Source organism: Carlito syrichta, unplaced genomic scaffold (assembly GCF_000164805.1).
Source record: "Carlito syrichta isolate Samal-C Ts95f unplaced genomic scaffold, Tarsius_syrichta-2.0.1 Scaffold147193, whole genome shotgun sequence".
Taxonomy (NCBI): domain Eukaryota; kingdom Metazoa; phylum Chordata; class Mammalia; order Primates; family Tarsiidae; genus Carlito; species Carlito syrichta.
In genome coordinates this window covers 200,426-224,275 of record NW_007091289.1, presented here as the reverse complement: position 1 = coordinate 224,275, position 23,850 = coordinate 200,426, and the positions used below count along the sequence as shown (strand labels likewise).

At 35.3% G+C, this 23,850-nt stretch overlaps 1 protein-coding gene across 6 annotated transcripts in view; it reads right to left on the bottom strand.

Moving 5' to 3' along the window:
• Nucleotides 1–23,850, bottom strand: part of LOC103251849 (contactin-6) — a 321,692-nt gene that overhangs the window by 164,427 nt on the left and 133,415 nt on the right. For all 6 annotated transcript variants that reach the window (XM_008050467.2, XM_021708771.1, XM_008050468.2 and 3 more), the window contains 2 exons: nucleotides 21,327–21,453; nucleotides 13,809–13,984 (listed from right to left, as the gene is read on the bottom strand). In XM_008050467.2, coding sequence (XP_008048658.1) covers nucleotides 13,809–13,984; nucleotides 21,327–21,453 — 303 coding nt within the window. The remainder of the gene's footprint in view (nucleotides 1–13,808; nucleotides 13,985–21,326; nucleotides 21,454–23,850) is intronic.

Here is a 23,850-nt window from a genome sequence, read left to right as displayed (position 1 = left end):
GACCTGCTGGGCTCTGGCGATCCCTCCGCCTCAGCCTTCCAAGTAGCTGGAACTACAGGCACACACTACCACGCCCGGCTAATATTTTTTGATTTATTGTAGAGATGAGGTCTCGCCTGTCCAGGTGGGTCTCGAACCCGCGGGCTCAGGCAATCCACTCACCTCAGCCTCCCAAAGGCGCAGGATTACAGGCTGAGCCACCGAGCCCGGCCCATTTTAGATTTTAACAAGGTCTCAAAGGAGTCATCTCAGCAGAGTGGCTATTAACAAAAATGGGGTGATAAACAAGATCAGTGGAAGGGAAGAACCCCAGAGACTGAGAAATAAGGATATTGAAATACTAAATACCAAATTTACCAAAGACTGAAATTGCCAAGAAACATGACAGGAGTATTATGGAGAGAATGATGATGAGCTATGAGGTAAACACTTCAAGAATTGTTGGGGTTTATGGAATGAGAATAGGATGGCAACAAAGAAGAGTAATGAGTAGTGTAGTCTGATGGCAATCACGTAGTGGACTGAAGCATTAGGTATGAGAAAGGAGAGGTCATCTGAAAGTGGCATAGAGAAGAAGGGATGACTACCCTTACTCACTGATCCAGTGGTTAAGAGGAATATGGGAGAAAATAGCCATCAGTTGAGCCAGTATGAGAGAAGCAGCATTCTCAGATGAAAACCAAATTTTAGTTGAAACAACGAAGTAAGAGGGATGTTCAGAGGAAAGTTTAAGTGTATAAATATTTTGAAGCTTACTGACATTGGGTTTGGGGAGGCCCAGGGGATAATTTTCCAAGTTTGGGAGGATTGGGAATTGTGTTCAGATATGGGGACATGCAGATCTATGTGTAGATGAAGGTTTGGGAAATGAAGGGTAACCTAGGAATCCTGGACTGATTACGATGCCTTATATACACAGTAGTAAAGGTCTAATGAAAGCAAACACAGTAATGTCATGACAAATATAGGGGCAAGGATGTGTGTCTTGGGGAGTCTTGCCAAGACACTGTTTTCATGTCTACTATGAAAGTGTGAAGGTAAGAGAAGGAACAATTGTATCCAGAGCATCACAGACTCTGACATATCCTCCTGTTAACTGCAGAAAGAGAGGTGGAAGATGGAGGTGAGATAAATGGAACAACAGGCAAGAGTGAAATGCCTTTGGAGGATGCTTTGAAACACCAATATTGTGTTCACAGCCTGACTTCTGTTTTCAGTCAGTCCAAGGTTTAAAGTCCTGGCTCTGCCACTTGTTGTGAGAATGTAAGCAAGCCCAGGAACTGCTTTGCCTCGTATTTGGCTCACTACATACATATAAACTTTTGTAAAATTATTATTTATACTAACAACAATACTCAGGGCCTATAATCAGCTAGATTTGCTAAAAAGGAATGTCATACATTTTAAAGTTTAAGTCAGTCATATTTCATAACTTTTAAAAATGAAAACCCTAGGGTTACTTTCTACATGAGTAGTGATAATAATACAGAAAACAAAAAGGCTGAGAGAAAGCTGGCAAAAGGTGCAACCCTTCAGCACAGTTGTTTATATTTGATTACTTTTGCTTAAAACTGATGAAATAAGCCGGGCTTGGTGGCTCAGCCTGTAATCCTGTGCCTTTGGGAGGCTGAGGTGAGTGGATTGCCTGAGCCCGTGGGCTCGAGACCCGCCTGGGCAATTTGGCGAGACCTCATCTCTACAATAAATCAAAATGAGCCGGATGTGGCAGCGTGCGCCTGTAGTTCCAGCTACTCGGAAGGCTGAGGCGGAAGGATCGCCGGAGCCCAGCAGGTCCAGGCTGTAGTGGCCAGGAGCGGCCCCAGTCTGGGTGATAGAGTGAGACTCCAACTCAAAAAAAAACAAACAAAAAAACTGATGAAATAATTAACAAAAATCTCATGTGCTCAAAGGACATACCCTAATTAGTAAGAAGGACTATAGTAGTTCATTTGGATGGGATTTCTGGAAGAATTTTTAAAAGGGTTATGTAATCTCCATTCATAAAAATAGAATTGATTTATGCAAAACAACTAATTAATATGTATGTGAAAGTGGATCTCTCAACTGCACAATTCTCAAAAAGAGGAAAAAACATCCTCCAGTTGACTTGTTAAATCACATCTATAGATCTAGACTCTTCCTCATTTGCAATTTCTGTCATGAGTAAAAACATTACCTAGGAGGATAGTATTTCTGGCAAGGGATTACAGTTTGAAAACCTATTGCTTTGGTTAATGTTCAAGTACATATTTTCCTTGTTCTTTATTCCAATGGAATTAATATATATGCTTTTATAAAGCAAGTCTGAAGTTATATTTGGACAGATGCACAAATACAGAAAATAGACTATATTTTGCTCACTGCTTATGCTTGTGTTTGACGTATGTAGTAGTTGCTTCATAAATATGAGTTGTTTGAAAGTATAAGTATATATATTAAATGGCCATCTTAGAGTTTGGTAATTTTAATTATCATTTGCTCTTCCCTGTATTTGTGCAAATGAGAACACACCTGTCTCCTTTTGTTACCTAGTTTTGACTCCTATGGTAATGCTACTATGGGCGTGTCTTTAGGCACTAGCCTAAGGCTTATTTTGAGACAGTTTGCGCTCATAGTCTGGTACTGAGTTGGCAACAACAGTGTCACCTGGGAGGGTACTAGAAGTGTGGATTATTTGGATACATCTAAAGCATACATCATAGAGGATGCATCTAACATCACAAAAAGTGAAATGCTTATGTGGGCTTTATTTCTAAAATTTACATTACTCCCTCATTGTCACAAAAACGGAGAAGGAAATAACAAAAATACTAACACCAGAACATGTACCTTCCCACAGCATTCCTATTGGACGTATGGAAATAGAGCACACAAAGAAATGTTCAAGGAAAATATTCTAACCTAGTTTTCTGATGTAGGTAAGCAGAAATTATGAAGTCCGTTACTTCTTTATGGACCTTCCACCAGGAAAAGCCACATAATATGTGAAAAAAGTAAGCATTAGATTTACTTGAAGTTTGACAAATTTAGCAAGTTATTGTTATTCACTGTATTTTAGAGGACTTGTTGGTATTGCAACAACTACAGCCAGAGATCTGTGAGACTCCAAAATAGATAGTGACATTAACGGCAGAAGTAGTAAACTAGGCATATAGTTTGGGAAATTTCTTAACATATTATATACAAGAATTAATATATACCCAATACATAATAGCTATCATTTTTGAGATATGATATAAGAAGCTGCCATAAGAAATCCCATATTGTATGTCTGCGAGGGAGCTGTCGTTCCCTGAATCACCCACTCTGCTCTTGAATATTCAAAGGAGAAACTTCCTTCAGGTTTTAGAGTCAGAGTGATCGATTATGAACAGAGGAACAGTTGTCATATTTTTATCCCATGAAGGATATGTGTCCCTTTGCCTTGGCCACTAATTTTAAAGCTTTCTAAAGCTCAACTTCAGTTATTAGACAAGATCATATGGTGTAGATTTTTGTTTGGCTTTTGTTCTCATTGGATTTCATTCTTCTTGGGTTTAGATTACAACTTAAGCCTCGTTTTTAAATGCGTGTCACTTATTTTAATAGGTACTAGATATCAAGACTCATTGTAAGGCTGTGGTAATTAATAGAGTGTGGCATTTACACAATCAAGAGAATATAACAAAAAGAGAGAAAACGGAGAGCTCTAAAGCAGTTCCAAGCAGGTAGGCACACTTGATTTCCTCTGGAACAGAAAAGAAAGAATTACATTTTTAATATATACACTAGCTCAATTGGATTCCTAATATATATATATATATATATATATATATATATATATATATATCTTATCTTACACCATGCAAATAGATAAATAGAAGGTGTTTTGTAATTTTAAATATGAAGGAAAAAAGACATATAGAAGATAATATAGGAGAAGATATTTATGATCTCAGGATAGGGAAATATTTCTCAAACTCCTTACAAAAAGAATCACCCCCCAAAAGAAAAGATAAATAAATTGGACTATGTTAAATTTTAAAATTTTGTTCATCAAAGGACATGGTTAAGTGAATGAAAGTCAAGCCACACAGTAGAAGAAGTGGTTTTCTATACATAAAAACAACAAAATACTCATATTTAGAATCAATCACTAAGAAAAAGAAAGACAATTCTATTTTTTGAAAAATGGAAAAATGAGTTACACTGTTCCTAAAAATAGAAGGAAGGTTTCCAAGTAGCTAAAACATATATAAAAAGGTGTCCAATTTCATTCACTTTCGGAAGTAGAAGTTAAACTAAAATGAGATACTTTTTACTATCCCCGAAAATGCTAAAATTTTTTAAAAGGCTGATCATATCAAGTGTTGCCAAAGATATAAAGCAAAGCATTGTTGTAGAAGTGTAAAGTAATAAAATCGCTGTGGACAACAGTTTAGTATTATCTTTCCAAGTTGTTCTTGTGCATACTCAATTGCTCTATAATTCTGCTGCATGGTATATGAAACAGAGTCCCATATGCATAGATGTACTAAAAAATATGTAAAATAATGTTCATAGAAGAATTATACATCTTTGACCCTAGAAATAACTCAAATTTCCAATAACAACAAAAGTTATACATAAACTGTATTATATTCATAAAATAAAATATAATATAGCAATAGGAAAGAATGAACTATAGCTACCTACAATGTGAAAATGAATCTCACAAACATAGTTGGTTAAAAAGCCAGATTTGAAGATAAATATATATCTTCAAATATATCATATATGTGTGTGTATATATATATATATATATATATGTATGATTTTAGTCACGTAAAATTCAAAAAGCCACTGCAGTACTTAATGATAACTTCACAAGTCAAGATATGGCTCATTTATGAGGCAGAAGGAGGAAGTAGGAACTCAAAGGGGACATGAGGGGAGGACATTCTGGGGTGTTAGAAATGTCTATTTCTAGGCCTAACTGAGTAAGGCGTCATTGAGCTATCTATGTATATTTTTTATACTTTTCTGCATATATTATACTTCTTGCAAAAAGTAGGGCATAAATTAATACTTTTAAAATATAATGAACATTTTGAGAGGTTTCTGTCAAATTTTTTATGATTTGTATTTGCTTTTGAAACATTTGATTCTATTTACTTTTTTTGATGACATTGAATATATATTCAAAATAAATACCAGGAAATTTTTTATCTGATCCTTTAGTGCAAATAAGAATGTTGCTATAATTTGAAACAATTTTATAAATCTCAGAAGCAAAATCTTTGCTTTTGTTTTTTTTTAGAAGCAAAATCTTTATGGGCTATGTTTATAACTTCCTTAAAACCATTTGTCAAATAGCATAAGAGTAATAAACAAGCATTTCAGCTTTGTGTTTCTGTCTCAGTTTTACAAATCAAACACTCTCAGTTTTGATACGATGAATCCCTTCTTTCTAATATTTTTCTCTCCCACCCTAACTCTTAGCCTGTGCAGTGTGAATGTGCAATTTTATTCAAATGGACCCAAAATACTAGCCCCTGCTGAATATAAGTACAGGCGGGTGTTGGAAGGCTTGAATTTTGAAATTGTATCATTTCTGATAAGATACATAAATAGATTTCCAGCAGTGATGATGAGGGAAAAATGAGGCTAAAGCATTGAATAATCTACTTCCCTGTTGATTTTAAATATGCATATAATAGTGGCTTGCTGCAATTTAACCATGCAACTGCTCACAGTCCATTTGTTTAAGATCTGAATTATTTTAAAAGCAAAGACAAAGTTTTCTTCTTGATATGATACCAATGGGAAGTTATGGCTGTCATTTTGTTAAGACACATTCAGAATATTAAATCCATTATAACATTGTTTAGTGTAATATCAAAATGATATTGTAAAACTAATACTAATTTTTCAACTTTTTAATTAAAAAAAAAAGATGAAATCATTCTTCATGAATTTTGTTTAGCTATTTCTTTTCTGATGTAGAAAAAAGTTAAAAGCCGTTTAGCATTTTCATTTATAATTAGATATGCATTATCCACTTAATACACACTTCACAATTATTAGAGATTTTACAATTTCCAAATGCATTTTAAGTATTATTTTTAAAGCTTCTTCTCCTGGATCTTAATTTCTTTTTTAGATATAAATTCACTTTATCACCATATCACCAGGATCATGTATAACTGTTCTTGTATTTCTTATACATGAGTTTTAAAGACATTTGGAACTGATTGGTGCTTATGAAGTTTTTGAAACTTATCTCTAAATGTGAGAGTTTTATTTTTCCTGTTTATAAAGCCCCTGGTCAAAACCAGAAAAAAAACACCTATCACCTATAAATACACAAATATCTTAGAAATCCTTCTATAAAACGCCAAAGACCTTTATATTATGACTTTTGCCCTTTTTTGTTGTAAATATCGCTTTTGATTTGAAAGATTCTGCTTTATTTCCTCCACCAACAAAATAAATACATATCTCAAAACTGTTTTTAGATGGAGATGTGAGAAGTTCTGAGTCCGCTGTAGTTTGGGTGACCTTGGGCAAGTAACATAGTTGTCTTGCCTTGAATTTCTTCATCTGTAAAATACAGTTTAGAATAGCTTACAGGTACAGAACAAAGATGAATGGTATGACAGATATAAAACCCTTTGCATTCCTCTGGAAAAAATATGATGATTGTAAATGCATGCATGTTTATAGCCCTTTAAAATGCATTATTACTGCATTTTAACCTTCAACCATTTGAAATCAATCTAGTGATGTGGTGCAAGAATGTTTTTAACCCCATCTTACAAGTTCTTATAAGAACTGAGGGTTGGAACAGCACTGAATATGTGTATGTGGTTTCAATAATATTAATAACATTATTAATGTGTCAGACTAACATTTTTAAGGAAAAGTATGTGGCATTTCAAAATAAATTTTACAAACAACTTCAACATCTTAACATCATTCGAGATGGTTCGATGGTTCTTAGGATAAATTGTAAAATACAAAACTTGGCCTATCGATTAATTGCATAGCCAAACCATTGACTATCTTTCTATTTTCAACTCACACCAATCTATAATTTCCCCTGTCCTCTGCTTTACATGTAATAAGTATTTGGTCCTCATAGTAGCCATATATGACACAGGTTATTTTACCACCTCCATTTTAAACATGATTGAACACTTGTGCACAATGCCATATTGACTGTGGACTATTGTACTATGGTGGATTTTCATATGTTTCTTTAGCACTCATAATCTTACTCAATTGTCCCATCATTAAGCTTGATTTTATAACTGGCTTCAAATTATGGTTCATCCTCAACATAGATAGCTAGTCATTTTGTTTTTTTAGATTGGGAAATAAAGTTTATCTAAAAACTAAATTAGAAAGAGAGAGAAAGAGGAGATTTACCTCCTCAGGGTAGGAGAGGGGGCCAGAGCCAGGAAACATGGCCCATCCATAGCTCAAAGAGCACATGGCCACATCATCGCTTAGCAAAGCAATGGGAGCAATGGCCTGACAATGACTGAAAAACCAGTCATTTCTTATAACTAGCCTTCTGCATGCCCCTGACCAGGCCTGGTCTTTATCCCCCTCCTCTTGCCCTTTCTTCAGTACTTGAAGATTGTTCATACATCTGCATTTTCTCTTGCTGTATTTCCAACCTGGCTGCTCTCCTCTGCCCATTTTCTGTATATAGAATACAAACTAATATTTCAAGGCTCAATTCAAGCCCCATTTACTTTGGAAGTCTTCTCTCACCCTTTCTCCAATCCATACAAATATACCTACTTCTCACTCAGGGCTCTGCTTGTTATGGGCTAAACTCACCTTTCTCACTTCACTTGATGCCTTTGGGGCACATGGTAGAGTGTGGACTTCTTACTTGATTGTCTGGGTTTGTATACTGAATCTGCCACTTACTACGTGTGATTTTAGTCAGATTAGTTCATTCTGTTATGCCTCAATTTGTTCATCTGAAAGAGTGGATTGTAATATTCTCAGAAGGTTATTGAGAACATCAATGGAGTTAATTTAAATAAAGAGCTTGGCACGATGCCTGCCACATAATATGTACTATATAAATGATAGCAATTTATTTTCTTCTTCTTTTTTAAACATTATACTTAAGTTTTCACCTGTCTGCTCTGTGAAGACAGGAAGTAGCGGTTTCTTATCTACCATTTAATCTTTAGGACCCAGTGCAGTGCTAGATGCATGTAAATTAGGAGTTCGTCGGTTGCTTGGAGGATGAATAAATGAAGGGTCAAGTAAGAGACTCCAGTGTAGTTGCCTTTACTTCTGCAATAATGGAACAAACTTATTTGAAATGCTATCTGTGATTAAATATTAAATAATGCAGGATCAAAAAGTCCTATTCATGACTACCTTTTACCCTAAATGTTTACCTTTTCATTGACAGAGTTCCATATTATTAGAACCTCCAAAAAAAATACAGCTTAGTGATAGCATAGGTTTCTTTCAAAACACCTAGCTCATTTTCTTAATGATGACATTTTAAACAGCAATGACAGATGCAATGTTCTCTCACACAAGTACAGAGTAATTCATTAACATACTTATGAAAGTAAGAAGTCTACATTCAACCTTTACCACCAAATTTTTTGAGAAATAAAAGAAATTCAAAGCAGCTATAAGTGATTTAAAACATCAAACTGGTTTTATCATTCAAGAATACCAGGGTAATAACAGAAGCCTTTGGTGACTAGACACCTGCCGAATTTACTTCAAAGCAGAATTTGGGTTGGGGAGGAAGAGGGAGTTTATATTAGAATCTACCTGATGCTGGGAAAACTGACTGACCACATGCAGAAGATTGAAACAGGACCCCTATCTATCCCCATACACAAAAATTAACTCCAAATGGATCAGGGACCTAAATATAAAACTTCAAACCATAAGAACCTTGAAAATGAAGGACATATCCTCATGGAAATTGGAACTGGCATCTAATTCCAACAAAACTCGAAACCAAAACCCACAGGCCATAAGGGATAAGATAGACAAGTGGGACCTCATTAAACTGACAAGCTTCTGCTAAGCCAAAGAAACCATCAAGAGAGCAGGAAGACAGCCTACAGACTGGGAAAAAGTATTTGCCAACTCCAGGTCTGACAAAGGCTTAACATCCTGGATCTACAAGGAACTCAAACATGCTGAAAAGAAAAAAACAAACAGCCCCATTATAAAGTGGGCAAAAGATATGAACAGACACTTCACAAAGGAAGACATCCAAGCAGCCAACAGACACATGAAGAAATGTTCAATCTCACTAATCATCAGGGAGATGCAAATCAAAACCACACTGAGATACCACCTAACTCCAGTCAGAATGGCAATTATCAGCAACTCAAAAAATAACAGCTGCTGAAGAGGGTGTGGCGAAAAGGGAACACTTCTACACTATTGGTTGGAATGTAAACTAGTGCAACCTCTGTGGAAAGTAGTGTGGCGATTCCTAAAAGCTCTAAACATCAACCTCCCATATGACCCCACAATCCCCCTACTGGGAATATACCCTGAAGAACTCAAATCACTCTATAAAAGAGATACCTGCACGCGAATGTTTATTGCAGCATTGTTCACAATAGCAAGAACCTGGAACCAACCACGCTGTCCATCAAAAGAGGACTGGATTAAAAAAATGTGGTACATATACACGATGGAATACTATGCAGCCATAAAAAAGAACAAAATCATGAATTTTGCAGCAACCTGGATGGAGCTAGAGTCTATAATACTGAGTGACCTCTCACAGAAACAAAGATCTGAGTATCACATATTCTCACTCATATAGTGGACCTTGATCATCCAATGCACTACTATAAGAAAATGACTGACAGTGTTGGGAAAGCATGGGGGGGGGATGGGACTAATGGTAGTTAACATCTGTCTGGAGACGGGGAGACACCAATTATCAACAAGGGGGCCTGAATGAAGCATATTTGTATACCTAACCCTTAACTGTACCCCACAATATCAAAATAAAAATATCGATTATATTTAAAAAAAAAAAAAAGAATCTACCTGAGTATTTGGAAAAACAGACTCATATACTAAGAAGTTAAGGAGACTTTTGTATCAAATAATTCAAAATAGACCTTTAATAAGTTCTGAGGGGTGAATGATTTGCCTAGGTTACATAGCTGGTTAAAAACAGATTTGATGTAGAAGTATATTTTATAATAGGTAGTTTTTATACACAGGCCACATTTCAGGACAGTTTCATGGTGGATGATTCACGATAAAGCAGAATGTTCCAGGCTATGTCTAAAATAAACTCAGAGGGTGTTTTTGATTGCTGAACACCAGGATAAAAGTGACAAACAAAAGCCATCAATTATCTAGAGGTATGTACCTACAGAGTCTCTGCCACGGACAGGTTAGGTTCTGAAAGGCTGTTCATAAGTCCATTTGTTCTGAAGGTCAAAGTGACACTATACAATAGACTACCAACAGGTAGGAAGTAGAGGCGTTGATACATTTTTATTTTGATGTGTAGCTTTGTTCTTATCTATGGGAGTTTGTATGAGTGGGACTTCTGGATCCACTTTTTTCTATCAATAAGTAGACCAAATATCTCATATTAAACATTTAGTGTTTGTCTTATTTTGGGTTCCTTGGAAGCAGAACTTGAGGCAGGAACTTAAGTGCATATAATTTATCGAAGGAGTGCTCTCAGGAGAAAGACAGAGGGGGAAGCAGGAGAGAGCAAAGAGAAAAAAAAGCTGAGCAAGATTTCAGCTGTTGTCTAATTTCATCCTGATCCCATGAGGAGCTCTAGTATATGAAATGCAGAAAAGGGGCATCTGTAGGTATTAACAGCTGGAATAGACGCATCACTCATTAAAGGGGATCTGAACCAGGTATTACCATCACCAATCATTAGCCTTGTTATGAACCTTATTATCTTGCAGACATTTATCTGGACAATTATCATGCCAATAGCAGATGAAATAAAGAAAGAAGACCCACATGATTTGTGTGGACAGTGTTTGAGAGATTCAGTACTGCAACATGAAGAAAATGGGTTTTAAAGTCGGAACTCTATTTTTTTATACTCAGACCCTAACTGGTTCTCTAACATACCTTAAGAAAGCCCAAATCTCAGAGAGCACCTTCTGATTTCAAAATGGGAGCAACAATAGCATGTTCTTCCTATGGTTTTTGGCCAGTTTAACACTTGAAAACAAGCGAACCAGAGACTAGTCTGGAGAAAGTTTTAAAGTATAAACTAGAAGAATTTTCTATGAAGAACTATAGCAGTTTGAAATATGTTGATGTTTGTCTAAGTTGAAAGAAGTGATAACAATAAAAAGAAGATTTAGAGCTGTCATTTCTCTAGTGTCCATAATGAATCAGAGACTTCACATTCATTATTTCAGTTCATCCATGTTATTGTCCTACATGTAGATACTGCTGTAATTCTTATTTTGTAGATTTCTTAAAAGAGGCTTAATGTTGTTAATAGGTGACCTGATTTCTAACTACTAGATATTAGACAGAGGTAGAATTTTAACTCACATCTGTCTGTATCAAAAAATCTCAGCATTTAATTACAGTTGCTATCCTACCAAAGGCCAATCTACCAAAATTGACATTATTAAGGACTTTATGACGAAGGTAGTGAGGAATTAAAATTAAGATGAAGATACGATTCAGGCCCTTTGTGAACTTTCCATTTGGTTGAGTACTGCTATTTAGATTCTTTACTTTTTCTGTTTTCACACTCAAGCAAATAGTTCACTAAATACAATAGGAAACCTTTCAGATGTAGCCCCACTAGATATTGGACAGAGAGGCTCAGGTTATTGTGGTTCTTGTTCATGTTTTTCCAAAACAAAAGCAATATCTTAGAGCCTAAGATCCTTTAACTTTGCAGGAGAAAGATCAGTAAATGCATATAAGCCATTTTACTTTCTCCATGAATCTTAATAGAAATGCTTTTAAGGGATAACCATCATATACCTTCAGCCTCAAAATGGAAAATTTTATGAAGAGATAAGAAAGTCAGCAAGGATAGAATAATTGATTTCTCCCATTCAAACAAATGAAAGCATACCCTTTCTTCTTAATTTTTTTTTCCTTTTTTGACAAAAACAAAATATGCTTTAACTAGGGAAACTTCTAATTAAAAGTATTTTAAAGGCAGAAAGAAGGTAAGATAAAATTATGTCGGATATCTTAAAATATATTTTTGTTAAAAAGTGGGGAACAAAGCAGAAGAAATAATGGCAATATAAAGCAGAGTGCATTAATTTGAGATGTAGATACTCAGTTGTTTTCAAGAATGGAGAATGGTGTGACACTCTAGATAAATTCAAGGGGATAGCAATTAAATATGCCATGAAAAATTTTCTTTACCAGATAGTCAAATTTATAATTATGGAATCTGACTCAAATCATATGTCTCTTCTAGGGTCATCTTCTATTCAAGCAGGAGAAATAAGTAATTATTGTGACAGAATCATTCAAAGTCTCTAGAACAATCATTTATTTATATAACATAAATTTCCATATTGTTTTGCTCCCTATCATTTTTCTGAGTGATGATAAAATGCAGAAATCAAGTATCATTACTTCATAGCATAATATACTAATAAATATTCTAAATCCCCTAAGTTTCAAAGTAGCCACCTCCCTTCATCTATATTCGATATCGATCCATAAACCTCTACATTCCTTTTTTATTTCCACAGACACAAATACATTCAGTCACAATTAGCAATGTATTTATGTGTGTATGTGTGGACTCATGTATATATGTGTGTGTGTGTGTGTGTGTAGTGTGTGTATGCATATATAAAATCAGAAACCAAGCCATCCCAAAATGGTCAACATAAGGGGAGCTGTGTTTCAACCAAAGCATCCCTGGTATAGAATAATCTTTGAAACACAAGATTTGCAACGAGAAACAGACTCAATTATTAATTCATATCTCTTCTAGTGACTAAAGTAGTTTCACAAGGTGAGCATTGGTCATATATTTATTAATAAAATTTCAGAAAAATTACTCTTTCAAAGTAAAAGACAGCATAGACATTTCCTCAAGCCCTGCAGGCGTAGCAGCTAAATTTCTGGTTCCCCGATAGAACCCCTGTGGTACAGGGGGCTATGCAAAGGGAGAAATGCAAGATTTTTCCTTAATTCACATCAACAGATATAATTACTCTCAAGCAAGGCTTTTGCTGAATCCAATATGAAACATTTCAGTCCCTGGAAACACTATATATAAAGGATATAAGAGGCATTGTGTCTATTGTTCATCTGCTAATGTTCCCAAATGTCACCAAGGTAATTACTTGGATGACATTTATGTGATGCAGCTGGACATTGTTACAGTTAATATAAAGCCTGCCTTTGGCAACCACTTTATTTCCACCTACATCAAACTGTGGGTGCCCGATCGCTTTTCTTAGGAGAACACCAGCCTCCCCCAAATGACATCTATGCCCTCAGCTTTTTCTTCCTATGCTCTGCAAACTAATATCCAATGCAAAGGATAAAGAAAAAGAGTACTATATCAAAGATCTTTATCTTAATATTTGTATCTGAAACTTTTATCAATTTTTTAAAAATAACCCACAAAATCTAATAATATTGATTTTTTTTTCTTTTTGAAGCAGTTTTCTCCTATCCCTAGGAGTCTAGATTCAAAATACACATTGTCAAAACATTTTATCTCCATAAAATCATATTCTTTCTCAAAGACTAGATTATTGAAAAGCTGAATTTTTAAAATATGGAAACCAGAATAATATATTTCCAGACACAGTGTTCAGATATCCCCCCCACACACCAAAACTCACATGCAAACTGAAGCTTTGCCTTCCGACTGAGAATTGTCCCCAGAAGATTGGTGGCCAGGCACTGATATGTGCCAATATCTTGATCTGTGTGAGGGCTACTGATTGCCAAACTACCTCCGTCCAACCTGTAGTGATAACTCATGGTAAAATCAATATCTGTGTCATTTTGCTTCCACCTTCAAGAGAAAAAGATCAAATTACACTTACAATATTCAGAGTCAACCACTCCTTTTCTTAAACAACATGCAGTTTTGATATCTGTAACTATTTACCAAAAAACAAAACTAAACAAACAAAACAGGACTACATGTGAAGATTATCCTACCAGTTTCATCAAAGGTAACTGTCTTGATGAGCTCAGTGATAGCAATAGCTATGTTGTTTGAAAGATTTGCTCTTTACAAATATTTACCCAACTATATACAGAGAGGCAACAGAACTCTTAACATGGGAAATAAAAATTAGACATTCAGTCAATAACACTGGCCATCCTATCCCTTTAGTGACTTTTCAAATAACATATAACATACCTGAACATACACAAGTGATACCACAAAATTGAATGTCAAACATGATTTAAAGATAGAAATTCAAGAAAAAGTATATTACAAATGCCAGAAAAACGCCAGAAAAAAAAATTTACAATCCCAATTCAAGGCTGATAGCAAAACAATAAAACTTGACTACTTTAGAACATGATTGTTTCTGTTAGTCTGTTACTTGGAAAATTAATCATGTTGAAAATATTTCAATGGTACTTGGAAATGCCAACCTAAAATTATACTTTAACAAAACAAATGCTGCTTGAGAGGTTTTTATTTTAAGAAGCAAAAAGTCTCCTGGCTTAGCTATTAGTCAACAATTATTTGGTGCTTGAAATTATTTTCAAAGAACCATAAGTAGTTTGAGAAATTTCATTTGGTTATCTTTTTTTTTTTTTTTTTTTGAGTTGGAGTCTCACTCTGTCGCCCAGACTGGAGTGCAGTGGCCGCTCCCGGCCACCTCAGCCTCGACCTGCTGGGATCCGGTGATCCTTCCACCTCAGCTTTCCGAGTAGCCGGAATTACGGGCGCGCGCTACCACACCCGGCTAATTTTTTGATTTATTGTATAGTTGAGGTCTCGCCTGCCCAGGCGGGTCTCGAACCCGCGGGCTCAGGCAATCCACTCACCTCAGCCTCCCAAAGGCGTGGGATTACAGGCTGAGCCCCCGAGCCCAGCTGTGGTTATCTTAAGACAAGTGAATACCGAGTAATCTAACCAAAGCCGCTTCTCGGAAATTGTGACTCTCAACTCTATCAAAATCTCGAAACATTTTGGAAATTTGACTCTTATATATTTGATGAGCTATATTTAAAGTGCACAAATTGAGTGCAGCTGTATAAACCATTTAGAACAGACATTTAAAAACACTGAATAATGACAACAAGTTGTAAACATGGGAAAATATCTATTCACCCATTGTTAGGTTCATGGCCGAGGTATCTATAATAACAAAAGGCAGACTAGCAAGAGAAAAATTTACAAAATTATTTACTATAAACTTTATGTGACATGAGAGCCTTCAGAAACAAAGTCCCAAATAAAAGCTCAGTAATTGTTTTTCAACACAAACTCAAAGTTGTTGACTTAGCTGCAGCAAATTAATATTTCCTGTATATTTTTATGTTAGCTTTGATGAAGAGTAGACAGCGTAGAAGTTATGTTTGGACTAAGGAGCTACAATCTAATGGAAATAAACTGGGGGAAACTTAGCAAGGTCTATTCCTTCAGATGTTTCGTGGTGTCTCTGGGTCTTCGAGACAAAATTGTTCCTTTCCTCTGGGTATAGAAATGATATCTTTGTAGTGAAGATTTTATGATCTGCTCAGGAAAAATAGGAGAGGGAAAGGTGAGAATGAGTTTCCTGCTTTTGTTATTTTCTCAAACGTCAACATGCCCTATTTTGGGGTGTCATGTCCTGAACCCCATAACAGTCATTTAGAAAAACAAGTGAATGGCCTCTTCCCATGGAATAGAGCCAACTTCCAAACCATGTTTTTTAGGTTCTATGCCAGCTTTGCTAAATATTAAGATCATATTAAACATATTTTGGCAGGAGTGGTTAATTATAAGAAAAGAATGACATTCCATATAATTAATTCAAACGTCATTGACTTTTTCAGGAGCATTCTGAAACATCCTATGAGGAGAATCTGACAAATTCCTACCAAAGTAAAAAAGAAATGTGGACTTAGGTAATCCTCTATTCTATTAAAGATGTGAAGTGTTTGTTCAAATATCAAATCAATCAGAGGTTTTGAACCAACTCTGTTACTTTTAAATTATTTAGCCATTTCCTGTGCACCTCCTTTTTAGTGAAAGGGAGTTGAAATGCAGCAATCTGAATATATTTCATTTGCCTCAATTCTCTGCCATTTTTTTTCTAGAGATATTTGTACAAACTATTTCTTGTTTACAATATGAGGGTAAGAAAAAGCTAGAAAAAAAGAAAACAAACCAAAAAAAAAAATAAACACAACTTTTCTTCCTTTAGGCCTGTCTCAAGATGCCGATATTCTCCTTGCCAGCACTGTAATACCGTCTTTCATAATTTGCTTACAGGCCATGATCTTTGGACCTCCATGCTCCGTATCATTTTCAGAGCAAAGGATATACCATACTTAGTTTGCCAGCTCTCTTTAATTTTGGAATCAATCACTGAAATAACTGCTGTCATCATTACATGCTCCTAATTAATCTCAGTAATTGTTTTTCAACACAAATTCAAAGTTGTTGGCTTAGCTGCAGCAAATGAATTCTTCACAGTATTCCCATAATCATTCTGATCACCATAGTACAATGATTACTAAACTGTGAATATAGATCAGGAGTTCACCTCCTGGTGTGGGCTTTGTCCTAATTAATATGTTTAAATCAATGAAGAAACAGTATTAATGAATTCAAATGATTGTCATGCACACGTTACTGATAGCATTGCATACTCAGTAGTGATTTCATATTATATGAACTAGGAAATATGTTTTAAATGATTATTTTAAGCGTCTAAATTAATATCATATTAGTTCCAAGAAACATAATGAATTTGAACTAAAATCTTGACCTTTTGATGGGGAACATTCTTCACTATTAAGCAGTTTAGTCTTATGTCAAGAACATAATGGCTAAGGGCTGTGTGTGTGTGCGTGTGTGCGTGTGTGTGTGTGTGTGTGTATGTGTTTGTGTGTGCTAGTGTTTTTCAAAACTGGGCCTTATTTTCAGAACCAGAATTTACAAGGAGTGTTTGTAAAAAAAATTTATTTCTTTTAAGTTTTATTTTATTTTTAATGACAAAAGATGATTGAACATGTTTATAGAAAATAATGTGATGTTTCAATACATGATACATTTTGTAATGATCAAGTCAAGATAATTAGCATATTCAACATCTTAAAATTTATCATTTCTTTATGGTCAGAACATTCAGAATCCTCTCTTTTAGCTGTTTTGAAATATATAGTACATTATTAATTTAGTCCATTAACTGTATAGCAGAACACTGTTTCTCCTATTTATCCTACTTAATTGTAACTATGTATACTTTTACTAGTGTCTCCTCTTTCTACTTCCCTACCCCAGCCTCTGGCAACTACCATTCTTCTCTCTACTTCTATGAGTTCAACTTTTTTAGATTCCACATATGAATGACATCATACAGTATTTGTCTCTCTGTTTCTGGGTTATTTCTGAGTCTGTCCCTAGATCTCTAAAAGAAAACACCAAAATCAAAATGTTAAGTCCTTCTGAGTGATAGTAATATACACTAAATTTGAGAAAATTGCTCCTTTGAAGACAGTCTTAGCTCTAGCTTTGACATTTCTTTTGTGTATATCCTTGGACAAGGCATCTGATTTCTCCAGAAGTCATTTTCATAAATTAGACAATTTTAATAGTAATATATATTCTGCTTTATTTCATAGGGTTGTTAAGAAGATCAAGTGGGAAGTGAATAAAAATGCTGCAAGGGCAAAGTGACTACTGTTATAATTGTTCCTTGGAGCCCTAGAGCTTCTCCAGACTTAATGATGTCTTCATGACATCTAGAGTAGAGTAGACTAAATTACAGAAAGGATTCTCTTCTGAAGACAAGGTAAAAAGGAGATGTATCAGAAATCCTCCATGATATTCAAAGTTATTTTTCTGATAGAGAATACATTCTGTGTAGAAATAATTTATGTGCATGTCACTTCATTTTCCCAAATAAGATAAATATTCTAAGCTGGAATCAACTTCATTGCCATCTGATTGTTTAGACTTTCTAAATATGAACAATTCTTTCCAAGCACTATCTTTGGATGACCCATTTCTCTTTCCTTTGCAAAGCTTCCTGAATGGACTTCATATATGCAACCTGGTCTTTGAAAGAATAAAGGGTAATTATTTCCATGGAAAGCTTTTGTCTTGACTTGTCACATTTCTGTATCTTGCTGCTTTCATTGATCTCCTGCTTGTGTAGATGTTTATTTTGCTAAAGTGACTTTGAATAAGTTGCTCTTAAGCTGTTTCCAAAGGTCTGCTTTTAATATTGCTTATTTTCCCTATGAGATTTCATTTGCTATATGAAATCACTAAAATAAAGAAAATGCATCTTAAAATCAAGCAAGCCTCATTTTATGGATAATGAGGCTGATGCCAGAAGAGAGAAATTATTTTTCCAAGGCAATGTGTGGATTCACAGAGGGATGACTAGAAATGATAACTCTTAGTTCTAAGTCAAGGGTTCTTCAGTATTGCTTCACACTTTACCCAAATAATCTCAAATAATGTTAGAACCTGTGAATTGTGAAAACTTTCCCTCTAGGACACACATACACATTGACATATATACATAAGCTAAGGTGAATATGATTATGAAGTTTTTTTAAAATAAAATTTAAGTTAGAAAGGGTCATATTAAAACTAAAATTTCACATTTTGTTGCTAATGCACATTACCGGAAATACCTCTGCCCTTTGCTTTATTATCAATAAAATTGGGTCTGAGTCTGACATTTAAGCATTAAGAACTTAATTCTTTTCTCACTCTTCTCCAATCTTCTTGAATATAAGTATTTTATAGTGTAATATTAGAGATGAGCTAAACCAGGTTATGGGTGTTGGAAATAAGAAGCTAAATTATTTGTTTTTAGCCTTATAGCTTACAGGTTTCTTAAAAAACAAAAGCCATTTAGCAACTTTGGAAATTGTAGTTTTCATTCCATGTGTTTCTTCATAGATAAAAATAATTAGTAAATTGAGCCAGACTCGGTGGCTCAGCATGTAATCCTGCGCCTTTGGGAGGCTGAGGTGAGTGAATTGCCTGAGACCGTGGGATCGAGACCCGCCTGGGCAACTTGGCGAGACCTCATCTCTACAATAAATCAAAAATTAGCCGGGCGTGGTAGCGCATGCCTGTAGTTCCAGCTACTTGGAAGGCTAAGGCAGAAGGATAGCCGGAGCCCAGCAGGTCGAGGCTGCGGTGGCCGGGAGCGACCACTGCACTCCAGTCTGGGTGACAGAGTGAGACTCCAACTCAAAAAAATGATAATAATAATAATTAGTAAATCATCTTCAGAACCACTATTTTATATCGTTCTACCTGTTAAAAACCACTAGATGTTTTTATGTAAGTACATGATTTATTTTTTTAATTGTTCTATATTTAGTAAACTTTAAGAAAATGTTATAGGGACTCATATATTGTGTTTCTTCTTTAACAAACCCTACCAACCTCTACGATCAAAATAGCTCTCAAAAGTAAAATTACAACTTTTAGTATAAGTGATATTGATATAACCTAATCAGATTTTCCTATATTTATCTTATGTTAAATTAAATAAGACAGCTCATCCTTTAAGAAAAACTAACAAGACCAACAAAACTCTTAACTGAATGTATTTTTTAATAAAGTGAATGTTATTCTGCTAACAGAGCAGTTGCATTGGTTTGGGTAAGCTAAAGACAGGGAAGCATTGGTAAGTATAATGAGAAGACATACTGTTAAGCTCTTTTGTTATAAAAAGAAGATGCTGAAGTTAGCTTGACAAATCTAAGTAAGCTTTGTGCATTTATGTCATTTAGCAATTAATCTGAAATATTTTAAAATCAAAATAATTATGTATAAAAATACTGTATTTTACTGCAATATATACTTAGGCAATAGCAGCTTATTTTGCCACAATGGACTAAAATTATTACTTTCTGCGTGTGTTAATTCAACTTTACACCTGAAAATTAAGACTTTCAAAAAATGTTCATAGGCCGGGCGCGGTGGCTCGCATCTATAATCCTAGCACTTTGGGAGGCCAAGGTGAAAGGATTTTTGAGCCCAAGGGTTCAAGATCGGCCTTACAACTTGGTGAGACTTCATCTCTGCCATAATTCAAAGACCTAGCCGGGCTTGGTGGCATGTGCCTATAGTTCCAGCTACTTGGAAGGCTGAGGCAGAAAGATTGCCCGAATGTAGTAGGTCAAGGCTGCAGTGGCCGTGAGCATGCCACTGCACTCCAGCCTGGGTGACAAAATTAGACATCGACTCAAAAAAAAATGTTCTTAAAACCCAAAGCTACACAATTTTAATATTTATTTTGTCTATTGCTCTATTCACACTGCTGTCCAATTTTTAGCATTAAATATTCTTATTATTTATCCAAGTGTAATTTATCCATGTATATATTTTTAAATTTGTAAATTTCACCCACAACATGCATCAAATTCTTCCTTTACTACAACTTTGTAAATATGAACAAAAACATCATTGACCCTTCCTCGCTATTATTCCACAGTTAATATGTGAGAAACGAATATATTTTTTTTTCTATTTGCCCAGAACAAAAAATTATTTCTCTCATAGAGAGTGCACAGCTATCTTCAAAATATTTTTCTAAAATTAGTACTTTTAGGGTGATGTGACATACAAGTGGAGTCAAAGAATTTTATCAAATAAATTTATATTTTTATCTTAACTAATTCCTTTTAGAGGAACACTTTCACAGTCATTGTACATGTGGCAACAGAGAAATTAGTCCCAAATTGATGTGGGAGTGGGGGAATGCAAAATAAACTTGCTCTTCAGTCTTTCTAATTGAGAAAACAAATCTTTCTTTTTTTTTCTTTTTATCTTTTCCTCCCTGTTTTATTTTCCTTCTATAGTTCTCTCTCTTGCTCTCTTTCTCAAGTCTAGCCACAATATGGTTCTGCATGACACTAATCTCAAGAATCAATGTTCTAAACAGATCTAATCAATATGAAAGAGACATGATTGTGGTTACCTGGTGGTAGGGTTATACTTATTGCCTGGAAAATGGCATGAGGGAACACTTGGGGTAGTGGAAATGTCTATATATTTATCCGAGTGATGGGCAGATAACTGCCACCTCTGAATAATTTTCTTGAGTGGTATACTTCAAATTAGAGCACTTTTAAAAGCACTTTATTATGTATATGGTTTTAACTCAATGGCAACGAGCAAAAAAAGATGGTGCCCAGCGACAGAATTTTACCTATAATGAGGTGAGGGGTAACCATTAGCTGCACAATTCAGGATGATCTCAGATTTTGATAAATCCAAAGGAAAAACGACATCTCGTGGCTCTTGAGTAAAAAACAGACGGTTGAAAAGACCATCACCTGAGAAAAGAAAAGAATAATATCACAAAAAAAACTTAACCCTGCTTTGAATGCAAGTCTATGTTAAACAACAAGTTAATACTCACTTTTAAAAAACTTACTTTGAAACAATCTCAAACTTACAGAAAATATCGCAAGAATGGTACAGTGTAATTTTTTTTCCCTGAACCATTTAGGGTTTATAATTCCTTTAAATAAAGGGCATTTTCTTGCATAATCATAACAAAATCATCAATATCAAGAAATTAACATTGATTTAGGCTGTCATCTAATCCTCAGGCCCCATTTCACCAACTTTCCTAATAAAATTATTTATAGCAAAAGAATTCAGTTGAACATTACAAGTTTGGGTAAATAATAATAATAATAATTATTATTATTTTAGTCTCTTTCAGTCTGGAACAAATTATTATTTTAGTCTCTTTCAGTCTGGAACAATTCCTCATTCTTTCCTTGATTTTCCTGACTTTGATGGCTTGGGAGATTATAAGGCAGTTTGGTAAAGTTTCACTCATTTGGACTTATCTCAACAGTGAAGTAGGTACCAACAGCCCTTTTCTGTAGGTGTAGGAGCTGTATGCTGAGGATGCAGGTAATAAAAGTGTCTATAAAGACTTGTAAAAATAATAATAAAACCAGTAAAAATTGGCTTTAAAAAATTATCACCAAGGAAAAGTCTTCTCCCTGCCAGCGAGTACACTGATCCCACTGTCTTACCTTCTGTCCTCTCATTCCCCTCCTCCACTGGATACATCATTAGAATTAATAAGACACTATTTCATTTTGATTAGTTTCAGGGATGCTGTGTTCTTTATACTGCATCCTATCAGGTGGCAGCTCAGGACTTCAATGTATCCCATTACTGCTGAAGTTAAATGATCATTTGGTTAAGGTGTTGCCTGCCAGACTTCTCCACTATAAATTAACCCTGTTTTTCCTTTACAATTAGTATTTTCTGGTTAAGGACTTGACAATGCAAATACACCATTCTTCATTAAACATTAAAATTTTTTATTTATATATTTCTATTGGTATGGTCTACTTATAAGAGTTAATTCAGTGTTTATTATTTTAAGTGAATTTTAACTCATTGCTATTTATTTTATGTATAAGTGTTAATGCAGTGTTTCTTATTTTAAGTGAATTTTAACTTATTACTATTTATTTTAATGACTGATTCAGCCAAAAGGAGATTTTTCAAACTGATTTATTCTCAATTTATTTATTTATTTGTCTATGGCATGTCTTTAAACTATTCTTTATTTTCTGGTACAAGAAGGAGTTCTAGTAGCATCTTGTATTTCCTTGCCCCAGGCACAGAAGTAATCATTTTTTTTCTAAGAGAACATTTTTTTTTTCACTAGAGAATGGTATTTAGAAATCATGATCAGGATGTTAAGTGTACTTTTTATTGAGATGTTCTTACTCTGAACCCCTCTCAGTGGATGTGTGTGTATGTGTAGATTTTATGTGTGTGTATTTATGTTTACCTATAGTGATCTATAGTGGGTTTAGTTGTCCCATGTTCATATTTATAACTTTAACTTTCTGTTCAGAATATGAGTACCTTAGTTCCCATTCTTCAATTCTCCTCAATTTATTTATGTATTTGTTAAATCCTCCTGTATGTAACTAGCCTCCTATTCCCGCCACTATCCTTTTCACCCTGCACAGGTCCTGACATCCACTCCCAGTTTGAACCCATACCTGCCCTGACACCACTTGCTGGGCTGTTTCTCCTACCTCACCTCACTCAGATTCTGACCATGTTCATTATTGGGCTCTGGTACTCTGTGCACAGCTGTATTCCAACTGAGATAACTTGTTCATATCATTCAATGTCCACGGCCTCACACTGGAGCACTCGCTTTTCCATAGAGACCATCCTCTCTCTGTTTGGCTCCAGCACCAAACTCTGGGCTCTGCCTTCAACAACCGCCCCTGACCCGTTCTCAGTCTCTGAACCCCTGGGCCAGGTCACCCTTTATGGACATGTCCTCCTCACTTTGCTTGGACTCTGCCACCCCCATCCAGACTACCACTGCCCTACACCTGCCCTGTGTTGATGCCTCTCTCGCCCCTGTCAGGTACCAACACATCAGACTGGGCTGCTGTAGCTCTTCTCTCCCACACTCCTGTGGAAGTCTGCCTTACTCAGCTCCATGCCATGGCATTAGGGTTGAATTGCTATGTAAGGAAGGGAACGGGGTGAGTAGGAGGAAAAGCTCAGGGCTCATGTGTAAGGTGAAATTCTGTTTGTTTTTATGTACTGAAGGAAACCAAAATGTTTTTCCCTAAAACACTGATTGCTAAATTCAAGACACTGAAAACACAGGGAAACACTCTGCCTCAGCCACAATTTGCCTAAAGGCGGGACGTAAATCCTTCCTTCCTGGA